We start from the raw sequence: 16,529 nt of genomic DNA, 5'->3' as shown, positions 1-16,529 counted from the left end.
GTAACTTTTTTGACCACATGAAAAAAAGTTGTTATAACACCTCAAATAACATCTCTATAAAGAACATGGTAATATATACGCCACAAACCTGGTAACCCACTCACAAATACTGCGGTAACTTTCGGTGCAAAGAAGAAAAGTTGTTGTAACACACACCAATAACTTCTCTACAAAAGGGCATCATAATTTATATGCCAGGAACCTGATAACTCACGCACAACAATGTTATTCACACAAAATTTACCAAGGGATATTTCGACAACCCCTACCCCTCCCCCCTACCAAAGCTATGAGGAACAGAGTACATAAGTTATCAGGTCTGTGATGTGTGAGTTATCATGTTGTTCATATAAAAATTACCAGGGGGATATTCCATCAACCCCACCCCCCTCGGCGCCAAAGTTATCAAGGCCGGGGTACATAAGTTATCAGGTCTACAATGTGTGAGTTACCATACTATTCAGTATTCACACAAAAGTTACCGGAGTGCATAGGTTGTATACTTTTCATCAATGGTATTTGTACGTGAGTTATCAGGTCCGATATGAGTGTACAACCATGTTATTTACACCAAAGTTACCCGGGTATATTTTTGAACAATTTTTATCTTCGGGGTGAAAAAGTGTCTGTGGTGTTTGTACATGAGTTATCATCGGTGATGTGCATATATTATCATGCTATTTACAATGAAGTAATCGGAAGTATGTTTTTCAACAACTTTTATCTCGGAGTCAAACTTTACCGCGGTGTTTGTACGTAAGTTATCAACTTTTATCCCTTGCCATTTTCCAACCAAAAAAATCATGGATCAAAGTTATCGTGTTGTTTGTACCTAAGTATCAGGCCGGGAAGTCTATATTATCATGGTATTTACATAAAAATTATTGGGGATATATTTTCCCCTCATATCAGAGTTACCGCGGTGTTTGGTATTTAAATGTCAGTTATTAGGCCACGATGCATGGGCTAGTAGTTACTCCCTCCGTTCAAAAATAGATGACCCAACTTTGTATTAAATTTATACTAAAGTTAATATAAAGTTGGGTCATCTATTTTGAAATAGAGGGAGTAGACTTTTAATAGAGCAAATGTTCGTCAATGTCTAGGTGTTAGTACAAAACAACAGATTAAAACAAGTTTTAACTTTAACTCACAACAAGAAGTAATAGTATCTGGACTGGTTAGCTTGTTAAACTCACGAGTAGATGGTCATAGTTCGATTATTGGCACAAGTACTTTTTGACACTATTTTCTACTTAAAAAGTCAACCTGAAATCGCACTAAAACCTTCCTAGAATGCTTATGGGATCATGATCCGGAAATCACGCCACCTATTTCCTTTCCTACTAATAAAACACTCTAAAATCGAGCCCCAAAAATACTTTCTAAAATTACTGCCGCAATAAGATCCGACAATTATGTCAAACAAATCGCGCCAGAGATCGTGATCGAGAAAAATGCGCCCGCACGATCAATCCGGTCCAAAAAAACTGCCCTGAAATCATGGCCGCAAGATCTGAAACGAACGACATCCGACGTGTGTGGATCTGTTGCAAAATTACTGCCGTCTGGTAAATAGCTTTTCTGTTATATTATTTTTAAGTTTATGTATGAATCGGTACATTGAGTGCAAGTTCATGTTTTTTTAAATGGTAACTGCAAGTTCATGTACCAAAAATGTATTTAACTCTTTCCTTAAACATGCTTCGAATTACCTGGTCCGTTTAAATTGACAAAGCCCTACCAATCCATCAGCCCAATCAAAGTAAGCAACATTGCCTAAAAAAACAGACTAAACAACAAACGACATTTACTATTCGGCGCTTTATTACACCGACTTCTTTATTTTCTTCTTTTTTCTTGGAACGGTTCTGTTTAGCATTTTATTATTTTCCTTTTTATGAACTTTTTTAAATTCATAAAACTTTTCAAATATGATGATCTTTTCAAATCAATGAACCTTTTTTTTTCAAATTCATGATTTTTTCGTTTTTTTTTTCAAATACGATCGAACGAACCAGAGCGAATTCAGGATCTACACGGGCCAGCCCACGAGCGTTGGCATGGTGGCGGCAGGGCGCCGAATAGGAGTTCCCACAGCAAACCCCCCCAAAAAAGACCAGGCCGAGCCAGCGGCCACCGGAAATCCCGGACTAGCCTCAACATTCAGAAATCATCATCAGCACAAGAGGATAAGATAGGAAGAAACAGGCAAGGAAGCCAACAAGTCGTCAGCCATGGCGCTCTCCCTCTCCACCTCCTTCCTCCCGACCCCAGGCGCCGCCGCCGTCGCGAGAACCGCAAACCGCACCCTCCGCTCCCTCGTCCCCTCCCAGGTACTGAACTCACTTCCATACTTAAACTTCATAAGGCTCTGAATTGGGGGAGACATTTGTCAATCCTTAACTTGTGCGCTGTGCGCGCGTGCAGGGGATGAGGTGCTCGATGCGGAAGAAGGGGCTGCACCCGGAGATCTTCGAGGACGCCAAGGTGTACTGCAACGGTGAGCTGGTGCTGGTGACGGGGGGCACGAAGCCGGAGTACTCGGTGGACGTCTGGTCGGGGAACCACCCCTACTACGTCGGCGACTCCTCGGCGCTGGTCGTCATGGACAGCCAGATCGAGAAGTTCCGCAAGAAGTGGGGGCACGTCAAGGAGTACTGGACCAAGGAGCAGTGGCTGGAGATGCACCCTGACGGCGACCCGGAGTTTGAGCCGGAGGACGACGAGACCCGCAAATGATGTGGCTCTGCCTCTCCTGCTCCTCGTCTTCCTGCTGCGTTTCTCTCGTTGTTAACTCCCGAACTCAATTATGCTAGTTTGCGTGGCTTGATTCCCCAGCTGTACTGTCTGCACGTTGATTGATTTGGTTCACGGGGATTGCATTTGCATTGCCCTCGAGGTGTTCGGGTAATGTTCGCAACGACTCTAGCAATACTACCTTCCAGTATGTGTCAACGTTGAGCTTCATGAAATCGGTGCTCTAAAAAGCTTGATTTTTATGCAACCAAATTTCCTAGACCACCACAAGTGTATTATCTTCATAAAAATTTGCTCACAGCTAGAATACACAGATATGTTCATTGTAGAACTTTAACTTCTTTTTTCATTCAATTTTATTATTCATGCCAGAGCATATGGGCAAGTTTCGTTTTGAATTTCCATTCTGAAATTACCCTGGAGGCCAGAGCATATGCAAATGACACCATGAACATTGGTTGAGGGGTCAAAATTTGAAATCATCAACCTCAAATTCCTTCTACTCTGCTTTGATGCATGTTAGGGTTCAATCCCATGGGATGTACTTAACAGGTGCATTAGCCTAGACTTTAGATCACCTAATCACGATGAACAACGAGATGGAATAAGGTCTTACCACCAATGAAGCAGCCATTGGTGTAGGCGATGTGAAGTCTCGTGCCTGCTTGATGCAGGCTCGGTGTAGATGCTTGCAGCGGGTAGTGGCATCCCTCCGGGTGCTAGTGGCACTGCCCTGGCATCGGAGCAGAGGTAGGAGAAGGTCTTCCTATCACACAACGCTCCCCTAGATCGGATTAGGGTTTTGGGATTTAGGAGGGCAAAGTAGACGCACATGAACAGGTCAGATCGTGCGTGTCATGTTGCCCCCCTCTTTATATGTGGCGCTAGCGATCAGATGACCTAAACCACCCCGATCAGGGTGCGTTTGTTAGTGTCAAGGGGGTACGAACGTTGCTTCATGACCTTCTTCCCTTAACATAACTTATCTTTGACTTATCCCTTTGGCCCATTGGGCCTTAGATCAATATTAACATTCTCCCCCTTGATTGTTAGGCTCAATAACTTATGCCCATTCTCCATAGGAATGACATACTAGAGTAAGGTGTTACGACAACCGATGAAAGGCCATTGGACCTCAATAATCATAGTACACATCTTATTTTGAATTTGCAAATGTTTTACTTAATGGGAGTGGTTTATATTAGTGGTCCCATAATTCCAGGATCAAAAGGCTTCCATTAAACCCATGCCGACTATGTGCTCACGAAAAATATTGGGTGGTAAGCCTTTAGGGAGCGGATCTGCAAGCATATGTGTCGTACTGACATGCTTAACATTAATAGTGCGATCCTGGATTCTATGTTGAATAACATGATACTTTAGGTCAATGTGCTTGGCAGAACACTTGACTTGCTATTCGCATAGAAAACAGTGGGTTCATTATCGCAGTACAATGTCAGTGGTTTGAAAATGTTGTCTACCACTTTATGTCTAGGAAGGAAATTCTTTAGCCATAAATGCCCACTGGCCTCAAAATATGCTATATATTCTGCCTGCATTCTAGATGAGGCAACTAACGTTTGCTTGGAGCTTTTCCACGAGATGGTTCCTCCAACGAGTGTGAATATATAACCTGACATGGATTTCTTACTATCCACACACCTGGCAAGATCAGAGTCAGAGTAACCAATAACTTCCAAGTTATCAAACTTTCTATATGTAAGCATGAAATTTTTAGTACCTGCATATAACGCAAGACTTTCTTTGCGGCCTTCCAATGGTCTGGTCCTGGAATAGATTGACATCTGCCAAGCATCCCGGTTACGAAAGCTAAGTCAGGGTGTGTACATTCTTGAGCATCATGATGCTTCTGACAGCTGAAGCATAAGGAGCCGACTTCATCTGATCAGTTTCATTTTGGTTCCTTGGACATTGAAATGTCCCAAACCTATCACCCTTGACTATGGGGGCATGTGAGGAAGAACACTTATGCATATTGTATTTCTTTAGCACTCTCTCAAAGTATGCCTTTTGCGATAGTCCTAATGTACCTTTGGACCTATCTCGATGGATCCCAATGCCAAGGACATACGAGGCTTCACTTAGATCCTTCATGTCAAAATTCGAGGACAGAAATCTCTTGGTCTCATGCAGTATATCTTTATCGCCGCAAGCCAATAGAATATCATCCCCATATAGGACTAAATTCTGAACATACTGTCTTTAAATTTGACATATACACAATTGTTCATTTCATTTTCTTTAAACCAAAAGTTCTAATAATATTGTCGAACTTGAGGTACCACTGCCTTGAAGCTTGCCTAAAGCCATATATGGATTTCTTTAAACGACATGCCATATGTTCCTTTCCTTCCACGACAAAACCTTCAAGTTGAGTCATGTAAACTTCTTCGTCCAAGTCACCATTCAAAAATGTCGTCTTGGCATCCATTTAACGGAGCTCTAAATCGTAATGAACTACAAGTGCCATGACAATTCTGAAAGAATCTTTGGTTGACACAGGTGAGAAGGTCTCCTTATAATCGATCCCTTCTCTTTGTGTAAAACCTTTTGCTACAAGTCTCACTTTGAAACTTTCGATGTTCCCTTTGGAATCATATTTGGTTTTGTAGACCCATTTGCAGCCTACCCTTTTGGCTCCATTAGGAATTTCTACTAAGTCCCAAATATCATTCGAGCTCATAGATTTCAATTCGTCTTCCATGGCGACCAACCATTTGGGCGAGTATTCAGTTTTAGTGGCTTCCTTATATGATGTCGGATCTTGTACCTTCCCTATGTCATTTTTGTCCTCAAACATGAAAGTGAAAAAATCGCTCGGGATGGCCCTTTTCCTTTCCCGCTATGATCTTCTCACAGGCTCATTAGTTTGAACATTTCTTATTGCGTGGGAAAGGCGAGGATTAACATTGGGTTGAGGATCATCATTAGGCTGATGATCCTCATCATACTGAGGACCTTCATTATGCTGAGGCTCCTCATTGGACCAAGGATCCACTTCAGGTTCAGGATCACCAGTAGGTGTCTCGTACACATTAGGCATAGGGATAAAGTTCTCTTGGATGGTCTGGGATGGAACATATACTCGCTTCTCCTCGAGATTAATTGCCTTAACCTCAGTGACTTCATTATCCTCAAAAAACACCGCTTGCCTGGTTCCGACAAACTTGGTGGTATGACCTGGGCAATAAAAGCAGTATCCTTTTCCTCTATGAGGGTACCCAATGAAAAAACAACTAACTGTCTTTTGGTCCAACTTATTAATATGTGGAATGAATACTTTAGCTTCAGCTGGGAAGCCCCCCAAAAACAAGTAATTCAAGCTTGGTTTCTTTCCCGCCCACATCTCGTAAGGTGTGCTTGGTGCTGACTTAGTTGGAGCAAGATTCAGGATGTGTGCAACAATTTTCATTGCCTCCATCCAAAGACTTACTGGTAAGCTTACATGACTAAGCATGATAGATACCATATCCACAAGAGTACGGTTGCGATGCTTAGCTAAGCCATTTTGCCGAGGTTCACTGGGAATTGAATATTGGCCAATAATTCAATTTTAGCAAGATATTTCGCGAATGGTCCTGGAATTGCCCATAAGGAGCATGCCTGCCATAGTATTCTCCCCGCGATCAGACCGTCCTACTTTGATCTTTAGGTTGAGTTGATTTTCAACCTCGGCTTTATAAATCTTAAATTTTTCCAAAGCTTCGGATCAATCATGTATAGGGTAAATGTGGCCATAGCGAGAGAACTCATCCATGAAGGCAATGAATAAATCAAAACCATCCATAGACTTTACATTAAAAGGTTTGCATATGTCAGTATGATTAAGTTCAAGGCCCCTTTGTGGTTCTTACTGCTCCTTTCTTAATTGTTTCCACATATTTTCCCTTAATACAGTCTATACAATTGCCTGCATCAGAGAAATCTAGCGGATGATGTATGACTACTTTAATCAATCGTTCCATCCCACCCCTCGAAATGTGGCCCAAGCGACGATGCCACAATTTTGAAGAAGGATTGCTACTTCTCCCATTTTTTCATGATTGTGTTCATTCATATTCATCTCGCAGAGATTCACACACATAGGATAATCGGATAGATTTAACATATAGAGTTTGCCTCGTCGGACAGAGAGGCCAACATCCTTATTACAGTGCTTAAAAAACATTGTTTCTCCCCTAAGGTATAATGAAAATCAAAATCATCTAAACATGAAACTGAAATCAAGTTCCTACTCAATGTAGACACATAAAGAACGTCCTTGAGCTAAAGTAGGAAGGCAGTGTGCAACTTCAAGGTGAGGGAGCCCACGACTTCAACTTCAGCCTCCTTCCCATTCACGACATTAAGCCTTCTTGTACCCCTTCTTAGGGTATGGCTTATATAGAATCCCTACAAAGAATTCGCGCCATGAACAGTCGCACCTGAGTCAATCACCATGTAGATTCGGAAAAATTAACATACAGAGATTCATCTACAAGACTGATCTCATCCTTACCATTTTTATCCAGTCACTTAAGAAAACTTGGAAAGTCCGCCTTGATATGATTTGGTTGTTTGCAGAAGTTGAAAATTCATTCTCCAGCGACATTTGTAAGATTGACTAGAGTAGCCACCGGAGGAGCGAGACGTGAACAACTTGCCTCATTGCATTGCTTAGGCTTTGGAGGTTTCTTTTTAAAAAACCGCTTTTTGTTGGGCACATTATTGCTATGAGCATTGATCTCATGCTTCCTCTTTGCAGAGTTAACATGAAAAGCTTGATCTTTCTGTTCACCTTTTATTCTCTCTTCCTCCTGAACACAATATGCAATGAGTTCAGGTAGTGTCCATTTAGTTTGAAGAGAATTATAGTTTATCTTGAATGGATTTAATTGTGAGTGTAGTGGCTTAAAAACTAAGAGCACAAGCAGCTCTTCGTTCATGTCACACTTCATGGTTTTGAGCATTGTCGCAACATTGCTCATAGTTAAAATGTGTTCCCTCACACCTCCATGCCCATGATATTTTCCAAGCAGCTTATGTAATAGCTCATCTGCATAAACTTTCCCTGAGCCCGTAAATGGCTCTTCCACCGATTTTAAATATTATGACGCATTCTCTTTTGCGGGGATAGCCCCTTCAATCTCAATTGAGATGGAGAAGTTCAAAATTATGAGAGAAATTCTATTTGACCCCTCCCACTTCTCAACTTTAGCATCGAAGGCTTTCTGAAGCTCAACATCCCCACTGGCATCTTTTTTGGTTCCACTAGTTTACTTTCCCTCGGTGTGAGGTCAACCTCATGCTAGCCAAGGTGCAACAGCAACATGCAACAACAACGAGTCCTTCCATGTTTGTAAGTTCTTTCCAGTAAGTGGCTCGATATCGAAACCACGAGGACTGGAAGTGTTGGAAATATGCCCCAGAGACAATAATAAACTTGTTATTATTATATTTCCTTATTCAAGATAAAGGTTTATTATTCATGCTAGAATTGTATTGACCGGAAACTTAAATAAATGTGTGGATAGATAAACAAATACCGTGTCCCTAGTGAGCCTCTACTAGACTAGCTCATTGATCAAAAGATGGTTAAGGTTTCCTAACCATAGACATGTGTTGTCACTCGATAACGGGGTCACATCATTAGGAAAATGATGTGATGGACAAGATGAAGGAAATATGCCCTAGAGGAAATAATAAAATTGTTATTTTATATTTCCTTATATCATGATAAATGTTTATTATTCATGCTAGAATTGTATTAACCGGAAACTTGATACATGTGTGGATACATAGACAAAACACCATGTCCCTAGTAAGCCTCTACTAGAATTGCTCGTTAATAAAAGATGGTTAAGTTTCCTAACCATAGACATGTGTTGTCATTTGATGAGCGGGATCACATCATTAGGAGAATGATGTTATGGACAAGACCCATCTGTTAACTTAGCATATTGATCGTTTAGTTTTATTGCTATTGCTTTCTTCATGTCAATACATATTTCTTTGACTACGAGATTATGCAACTCCCGGATACCGGAGGAATACCTTATGTGCTATCAAACTTCACAACGTAGCTAGATGATTATAAAGATGCTCTACAGGTATCTCCAAAGGTGTTTGTTGGGTTGGCATAGATCGAGATTAGGATTTGTCACTCCGAGTATCGGAGAGGTATCTCTGGGCCCTCTTGGAAATACACATCATAAGAAGCCTTGCAAGAAATGTGACTAATGAGTTAGTTGTGGGATGATGTATTACGAAACGATTAAAGAGACTTGCTGGTAACGAGATTGAACTAGGTACGAAGATACCGATGATCAAATCTCGGGCAAGTAACATACCGATGATATAGGGAATAACGTATGTTGTCATTACGGTTCGACCGATAAAGATCTTCGTAGAATATGTAGGAGCCAATATGAGGATCTTGGTTCCACTAATGGTTATTGACCGGAGAGGTGTCTCGGTCATGTCGACATAGTTCTTGAACCCATAGGGTCCGCACGCTTAACGTTTGATGACGATTTTGTATTATGTGAGTTATGTGATTTGGTGACCGAATGTTGTTCGAACTCCCGGATGAGATCACGAACATGAAGAGGAGTCTCGAAATAGTTGAGAGGTAAATATTGATATATTGGACGATAGTATTCATACACCGGAAGTGTTCTGGGGGTACCGGGTACATATCGGGTCACCGGACGGGGTTCTGGGCACCCCCGGCAAAAGATATGGGCCTTATGGGCCAAGAGGGGAAACACACCAGCCAAAAAGGGGCTGGTGCACCCCCCATATGGGCTGGCCAAATTGGAGAAGGAAAGGGGAAGGAGGAAAGGAAAAAGGGAATAGGATTCCCCTTCCCCCTCTTCCCTTCCTACTTCGAATAGGAATAGGAAAGGGGGAGCCGAATTGGGAGGACCCCAAGTAGGATTCCTCCTACTTGGGTGCCCCCTTGGCTGCCTCTCCTCCCCTCCAACCTATATATATGTGGGGAGGGCACATCTAGAACACACATCAACAGTTGTTAGCCGTGTGCGGCGCCCCGCCTCTAGAGTTTACGCCTCTGGACATATTCACGTAGTGCTTAGGCGAAGCCCTACGCGGACCACTTCACCATCACCGTCACCACGCCGTCATGCTGACAAAACTCTCCCTCGACACTTTGCTGGATCAAGAGTTTGAGGGACATCATTGAGTTGAACGTGTGCAGAACTCGGAGGTGTCGTACGTTCGGTGCTTGATCGGTCGGAATGAGAAGAAGTTTGACTACATCAACCACGTTGTCAAACGCTTACGCTTTCGGTCTATGAGGGTACGTAGACACACTCTCCCCCTCTCGTTGCTACAAATTTCCTAGATAGATCTTGCGTGAGCGTAGGAAATTTTTGGAATTACATGCTACGTTCCCCAACACCGGCATCCGAGTCAGGTCTATGCGTAGATGATATGCACGAGTAGAACACAAAGAGTTGTGGGCGGTGATCATCATACTGCTTACCACCAATGTCTTATTTTGATTCGGCGGTATTGTTGGATGAAGAGGCCCGGACCAACCTTACATGACCGCGTTCATGAGACCGGTTCCACCGACAGACATGCAACTAGTTTTGCATAAAGGTGGTTGGCGGGTGTCTGTTTCTCCAACTTTAGTTGAATCGAATTTGACTACGGCCGGTCCTTGTTGAAGGTTCAAACAGAAAACTTGATAAATCACCGTTGTGGTTTTGATGCGTCAGTAAGAACGATTCTTACTAGAAGCCCATAGCAGCCACGTAAAACTTGCAACAACAAAGTAGAGGACGTCTAACTTGTTTTTGCGGGGCATGCTGTGATGTGATATGGTCAAGATACGATGTGATATACTCCCTCTGTTTCTTTTTAGTCTGCATAAAAGGTTTGGTCAAAGTCAAACTTTGTTAACTTTGACTAAGTTTATAGAAAATAATATCGAGATTCACAATATGAAATCAATATTTTTAGATGCATCATGAAATTAATTTTAATACGATATAGCTTTAGTATTGTAGATGTTGATATTTTTTCTATAAAGTTGGTCAACTTTACAAAGTTTGACTTTGACCAAATCTTATATGCAGACTAAAAAGAAAAGGAGGGAGTACGTTGTTGAATGAGATGATCATGTTTCATAAAAAGTTATTGGCAACTGGCAGGAGCCTTGTGGTTGTCGCTTTATTGTATGAAATACAAATGCCATGTAATTGCTTTACTTTATCACTATGCATTAGCGATAGTTATAGAAGCAATAGTTGACAAGACGACCATGACGCTACGATGGAGATCAAGGTGTCAAGCCGGTGACGATGGAGATCATGACGGTGCTTTGGAGATGGAGATCAAAAGCAAAAGATGATGATGGCCATATCATGTCACATATTTTGATTGCATGTGATGTTTATCTTTTATGCATTTTATTTTGCTTAGTACGGCGGTAGCATTATAAGATGACCCCTTACTAAAATTTCAAGGTATAAGTGTTCTCCCTGAGTAAGCACTGTTGCGACAGTTCGCCATGATGAGACACCACGTGATGATCGGGTGTGATAAGCTCTACGTTCACATACAACAGGTACAAGACAGTTTTGCACATGCGGAATACTCGGGTTAAACTTGACGAGCCTAGCATGTACAGACATGGCCTCAGAACACTGGAGACCGAAAGGTCGAACGTGAATAATATAGTAGATATGATTGAAGGAAATATGCCCTAGAGGCAATAATAAAGTTGTTATTTATATTTCCTTATATAATGATAAATGTTTATTATTCATGCTAGAATTGTATTAACCGGAAACTTAGTACATGTGTGAATACATAGACAAATAGAGTGTCCCTAGTATGCCTCTACTTGACTAACTCGTTAATTAAAGATGGTTAAGTTTCCTGACCATAGACATGTGTTGTCATTTGATCAACGGGATCACATCATTAGAGAATGATGTGATGGACAAGACCCATCCGTTAGCTTAGCATAATGATCGTTTAGTTTTTATTGTTATTGCTTTCTTCATGACTTATACATATTCCTCTGACTATGAGATTATGCAACTCCCGAATACCAGAGGAACACATTGTGTGCTATCAAATGTCACAATGTAACTGGGTGATTATATAGATGCTCTACAGGTGTCTCTGAAGGTGTTTATTGAGTTGGCATATATCGAGATTAGGATTTGTCACTCCGAGTATCGGAGAGGTATCTCTGGGCCCTCTCGGTAATGCACATCACTATAAGCCTTCAATGTGACTAATGAGTTAGTTATGGGATGATGCATTACGGAACGAGTAAAGATACTTGCCGATAACGAGATTGAACTAGGTATGATGATACCGACGATCGAATCTCGGGCAAGTAACATACCGATGACAAAGGGAATAACGTATGTTGTTAATTATGCGGTTTGATTGATAAAGATCTTCGTAGAATATGTAGGAGCCAATATGAGCATCCAAGTTCTGCTATTGGTTATTGACCGGAGATGTGTCTCGGTCATGTCTACATAGTTCTCGAACCCGTAGGGTCCGCACGCTTAACGTTCGATGACGATTTGTATTATGAGTTATGTGTTTTGGTAACCGAAGTTTGTTCGGAGTCCCGAATGAGATCACAGACATGACGAGGAGTCTCGAAATGGTCGAGAGGTAAAGATTGATATATTGGAAGGTTATATATGGAAACCAGAATGGTTCCGAAGAAGATCGGGGATTTTTCCGAGTACCGGGAGGTTACCGGACCCCCAAGAAAGTTAATGGGCCTATTGGGCTATAGTGGAGAGAGGGAGGCTACCACAGGAGGTGGCGTGCGCCCACCCCCCCAAGCCCAATCTGAACTGGACAAGGGGTGGGGGCGCAGCCCCCCTTTCCTTCTCCCTCTCCCTCCTTTCCCCTTCCCCCTCTCCGTTGAAAGGAAGGAGGGGGGCCGAATCCTACTAGGAACGGAGTCCTAGTAGGACTCCCCCCTCTTGGCGCGCCCCCATTGGGTCGGCCTCCTCCTCCCCCCTCCTTTATATACGTGGGCAGGGGGCACCCCAAAGGGACAACAGTTGTTTCTTAGCCGTGTGCAGTGCCCCCCTCCACAGTTTACTCCTCCGATCATAGTGTTGTAGTGCTTAGGCGAAGCCCTGTGCGGATCACATCACCATCACCGTCACCACGCCGTCGTGCTGTCGGAACTTTCCCTCGAGCCTCTACTGGATCAAGAGCTCGAGGGACATCATCGAGCTGAACGTGTGCTGAACACGGAGGTGTTGTACGTTCGGTACTTGGATCGGTTGGATCATGAAAATGCTGGACTACATCAACCGCGTTAACCTAACGCTTCCGCTTTTGGTCTACAAGGGTACGTGGACACACTCTCCCCGTCTCATTGCTATGCATATCCTAGATAGATCTTGCGTGATCGTAGGAATTTTTTTGAAATTGCATGCTACGTTCCTCAACAATGATCAACATATAGATGTTCACAATTGAAGACTACTCCATCTCACGTGATGATCGGACATGGTTTAGTTGATTTGGATCACGTAATCATTTAGATGACTCAAGGGATGTCTATCTAAGTGGGAGTTCTTAAGTAATATGATTAACCGAACTTAATTATCATGAACTTAGTCCTGGTAGTATTTCCATATCTATGTTGTAGATCAATAGCTCGCGATATAGCTCCCTTATTTTTGATATGTTCCTAGAAAAAAATAAGTTGAAAGATGATAGTAGCAATGATGCGGACTGGGTCCGTGATCTAAGAATTATCCTCATTGCTACACAGAAGAATTATGTCCTTGATGCACCGCTAGGTGACAGACCTACTGCAGGAGCAGATGCAGACATTATGAACGTTTGGCAAGCTCGATATGATAACTACTTAATAGTTTAGTGTGTCATGCTTTACGGCTTAGAACCAAGACTTCAAAAACGTTTTGAACGCCACAGAGCATATGAGATGTTCCAAGAGATGAAATTTGAATTTCAGACTCATGCCCGTGTCGAGAGGTATGAGACCTCTGACAAGTACTTTGCCTACAAGATGGAGGAGAACATCTCAACCAGTGAGCATGTGCTCAGAATGTCTGGGTAGTACAATCGCTTGAATCAAGTGGGAGTTAATCTTCTAGATAAGATATTGATTGACAGAGTTCTCTAGTCACTATCACCAAGTTACTAGAACTTCGTGATGAACTATAATATGCAAGGGATGATAAAAATGATTCCCAGGCTTTTCGCGATGCTGAAATTAGTGAAGGTAGAAATCAAGAAAAAGCATCAAGTGTTGATGGTTAGCAAGACCACTAGTTTCAAAAAAAAGGGGCAAGGGAAAGATAGTGAACTTCAAGAGGAATGGCAAGCAAGTTTCCACTCCCGTGAAGAAGCCCAAAGATGGACCTAAGCCTGAAATTGAGTACTTCTACTGCAAAGGGAATGGTCACTAGAAGCGGAACTGTCCCAAATGCTTGGCGGATAAGAAGGATGGCAATGTGAACAAACGTATATTTGATATACATGTTATAGATGTGTACTTTACTAGTGTTCATAGTAGCCCCTAGGTATTTGATACCAGTTCAGTTGCTAAGATTAGTAACTCGAAACAGGAGTTACGAAATGAACAGAGACTAGTTGAGGGCGAATTGACGACACTACAAAAAAAATACACTTCCGTGATGATACGTGTTTGTCACGGTAGGTCGCTTTTTTTGTCATGCATGTACATCCATGACAAATTTATGACATAATCAAGATAGTCATACATGTGCTGTCGTAGAAGTGTTCCATGACATTACCAAAATTATCATCACGGAAGTGTCCAACTCCATGACGATAAATCGCGCGTCACAGAAGTGCTTTTGTCAAGGGTGACCGACACGTGGCATCCACCGTAACGGAACGCCGTTAAGCTATCGGGTCAAGTTTTGGATCCGATAACACATTAACAGCCCCAACCAATGGGGATTTTCCATGTGTAAAATCATCATTGGCTAGAGGAAACACGTGTCGGCTCATCGTCGGGACAGATGTCATCCACTCGCTAGACAGAAGGCGCCTATGATACGTCGACACGTGGCACGGCCCACAAGATTTTGCGGACCATAATGGGTCGGCCCAGCTAAAGGCCCACGAGATTTTGCGGACCATAATGGGCTGGCCCAGCTAAAGGCCCACAAGATTTTGTGGGCCATAATGGGCCGGCCCAGGTAAAGGCCCACAAGATTTTTGTGTGCCATAATGGGCCGGCCCAGGTAAAGGCCCAAAAGATTCTTGCGGATTATAATGGGCCGGCCCAGCTGAAGGCCCACGAGATTTTGCCGACATTAATGGGCCGGCCCAGCTATAGGCCCACAAGATTTTGAGGACCCTAGTAGGCCGGCCCGTTAACTGCCTGCCATGTTTTGGGCCAAATGCCGGCCCATATTTGACCCGGTCCATTATTGGCCTGCCACGCTCCGGGCCTAATAGTGGCCCATATGAGATCTGGCCCATTAAAGGCCTACCACGTTCTGGGCCAAATTACGACCCAGATCAGTTCCGGCCCTTTGAGAGGCTTTGGGCTCAATTATGGCCCATATCAGATTCGTCCCGTCAACTGGACACTGTGCTTTTGGCCCACTTGCTAAAGGCCCACTTAGTAATTCGGCCTGATATTAGTTTTGCCCTGTTAAGGGCCCGTTTAACATTTCAACCCTATATTAATTTTAGCCTGTTAAAAGCCCGTCATATAGTTGGGCCTAACTACGGCCCGGTTTGCATCCGGCCTTCTCGCAGCCGATATCTGATTGGGCCAAACAAGGACCGAGACAATTTTTTGGCCAGTTAAAAGCTCGTGACTTGATTCGGGCTGCTGCCGGCCCGTGAGCTGTTCGACACGTTTCAGGCCCAACCTACATCGTGATTGCATGACGGCCCGATTATGTACCATAATTTTACGGTTTGGCCTGTTTACTGCGAAGACATGATATATATACAGTAAAATAACTGTAGCATCGTGAATAAGAAAAAACCTAGACTATACAATAAAGAAATTACGGCATATTACATCCACTGGGCATCAAAGTCCGCCACTATGATAATAAAGCACAAGCAGACAGCAAATTACATACATTGGGCATCAAAGATCGCCACTAGTGCAAATAAACACGCTGACAAAATAATATACAAAACCGACAACACTTCAATAGAGTTCAGGAAAGGTTAGCCCTGCTGGGGAGCTGCAGCGCAAGCAGCTGAGCAAGATGATGAGACTGCGCTTGTTCAACACTTATATCTTCCTCACTCTGAAAGATAAACAAGCAAACATATGAGAAGTTTTGCACATAAAAGTATCAGTGCTGACAATTCATCACATTTCTTACTGACAAATAAAGTGACACAGTTTAAAATTGCATTAACACAATATGGTATTGTTCAGGTCAAGACATGGCAGGAAATGACATTGTGAAGGAGTTGGCAGCTTCACGACACCACTGGATTACAGATCAAGAACTCATAAGTATCAATGGTTAGTGTGCTGTAAATTTATACCATTTCAGATTGGCAAATAAAGAGACGGTTTAAATAATAGTAGAATGATATGACATTGTTCATTGTTAAGACATTGCAGAATATGACATTCTGCTGTAGTGGGTAGGTTCACCACACCACTGGATTACGGATGAAGAACAGAAGCATACATGCAGTGCAAAAGAAGATCACTTGCTCTGTATAGTTTAATTTACATGGTGTGAAGAAGGAACTTGGTTGTACAACTGAAA

General features: G+C 42.6%; 1 protein-coding gene across 1 annotated transcript; it reads left to right on the top strand.

The window, feature by feature from the left end:
- Window positions 1-2,081: 2,081 nt before the first annotated feature.
- On the top strand, window positions 2,082-2,958 carry EMB2184 (Ribosomal protein L31). Its single transcript, XM_048707810.1, has 2 exons — window positions 2,082-2,336; window positions 2,431-2,958. Exons 1-2 carry the CDS (start codon window positions 2,238-2,240, stop codon window positions 2,740-2,742), a joined length of 411 nt encoding a protein of 136 aa, XP_048563767.1. The 5' UTR covers window positions 2,082-2,237; the 3' UTR covers window positions 2,743-2,958.
- The last annotated feature ends 13,571 nt before the right edge of the window (window positions 2,959-16,529 follow it).

The sequence above is a fragment of the Triticum urartu genome, chromosome 3A (assembly GCF_056163025.1).
Source record: "Triticum urartu cultivar PI428250 chromosome 3A, HENAU_Tu73, whole genome shotgun sequence".
NCBI lineage: Eukaryota > Viridiplantae > Streptophyta > Magnoliopsida > Poales > Poaceae > Triticum > Triticum urartu.
This window is presented reverse-complemented; position numbering and strand designations above follow the sequence as displayed.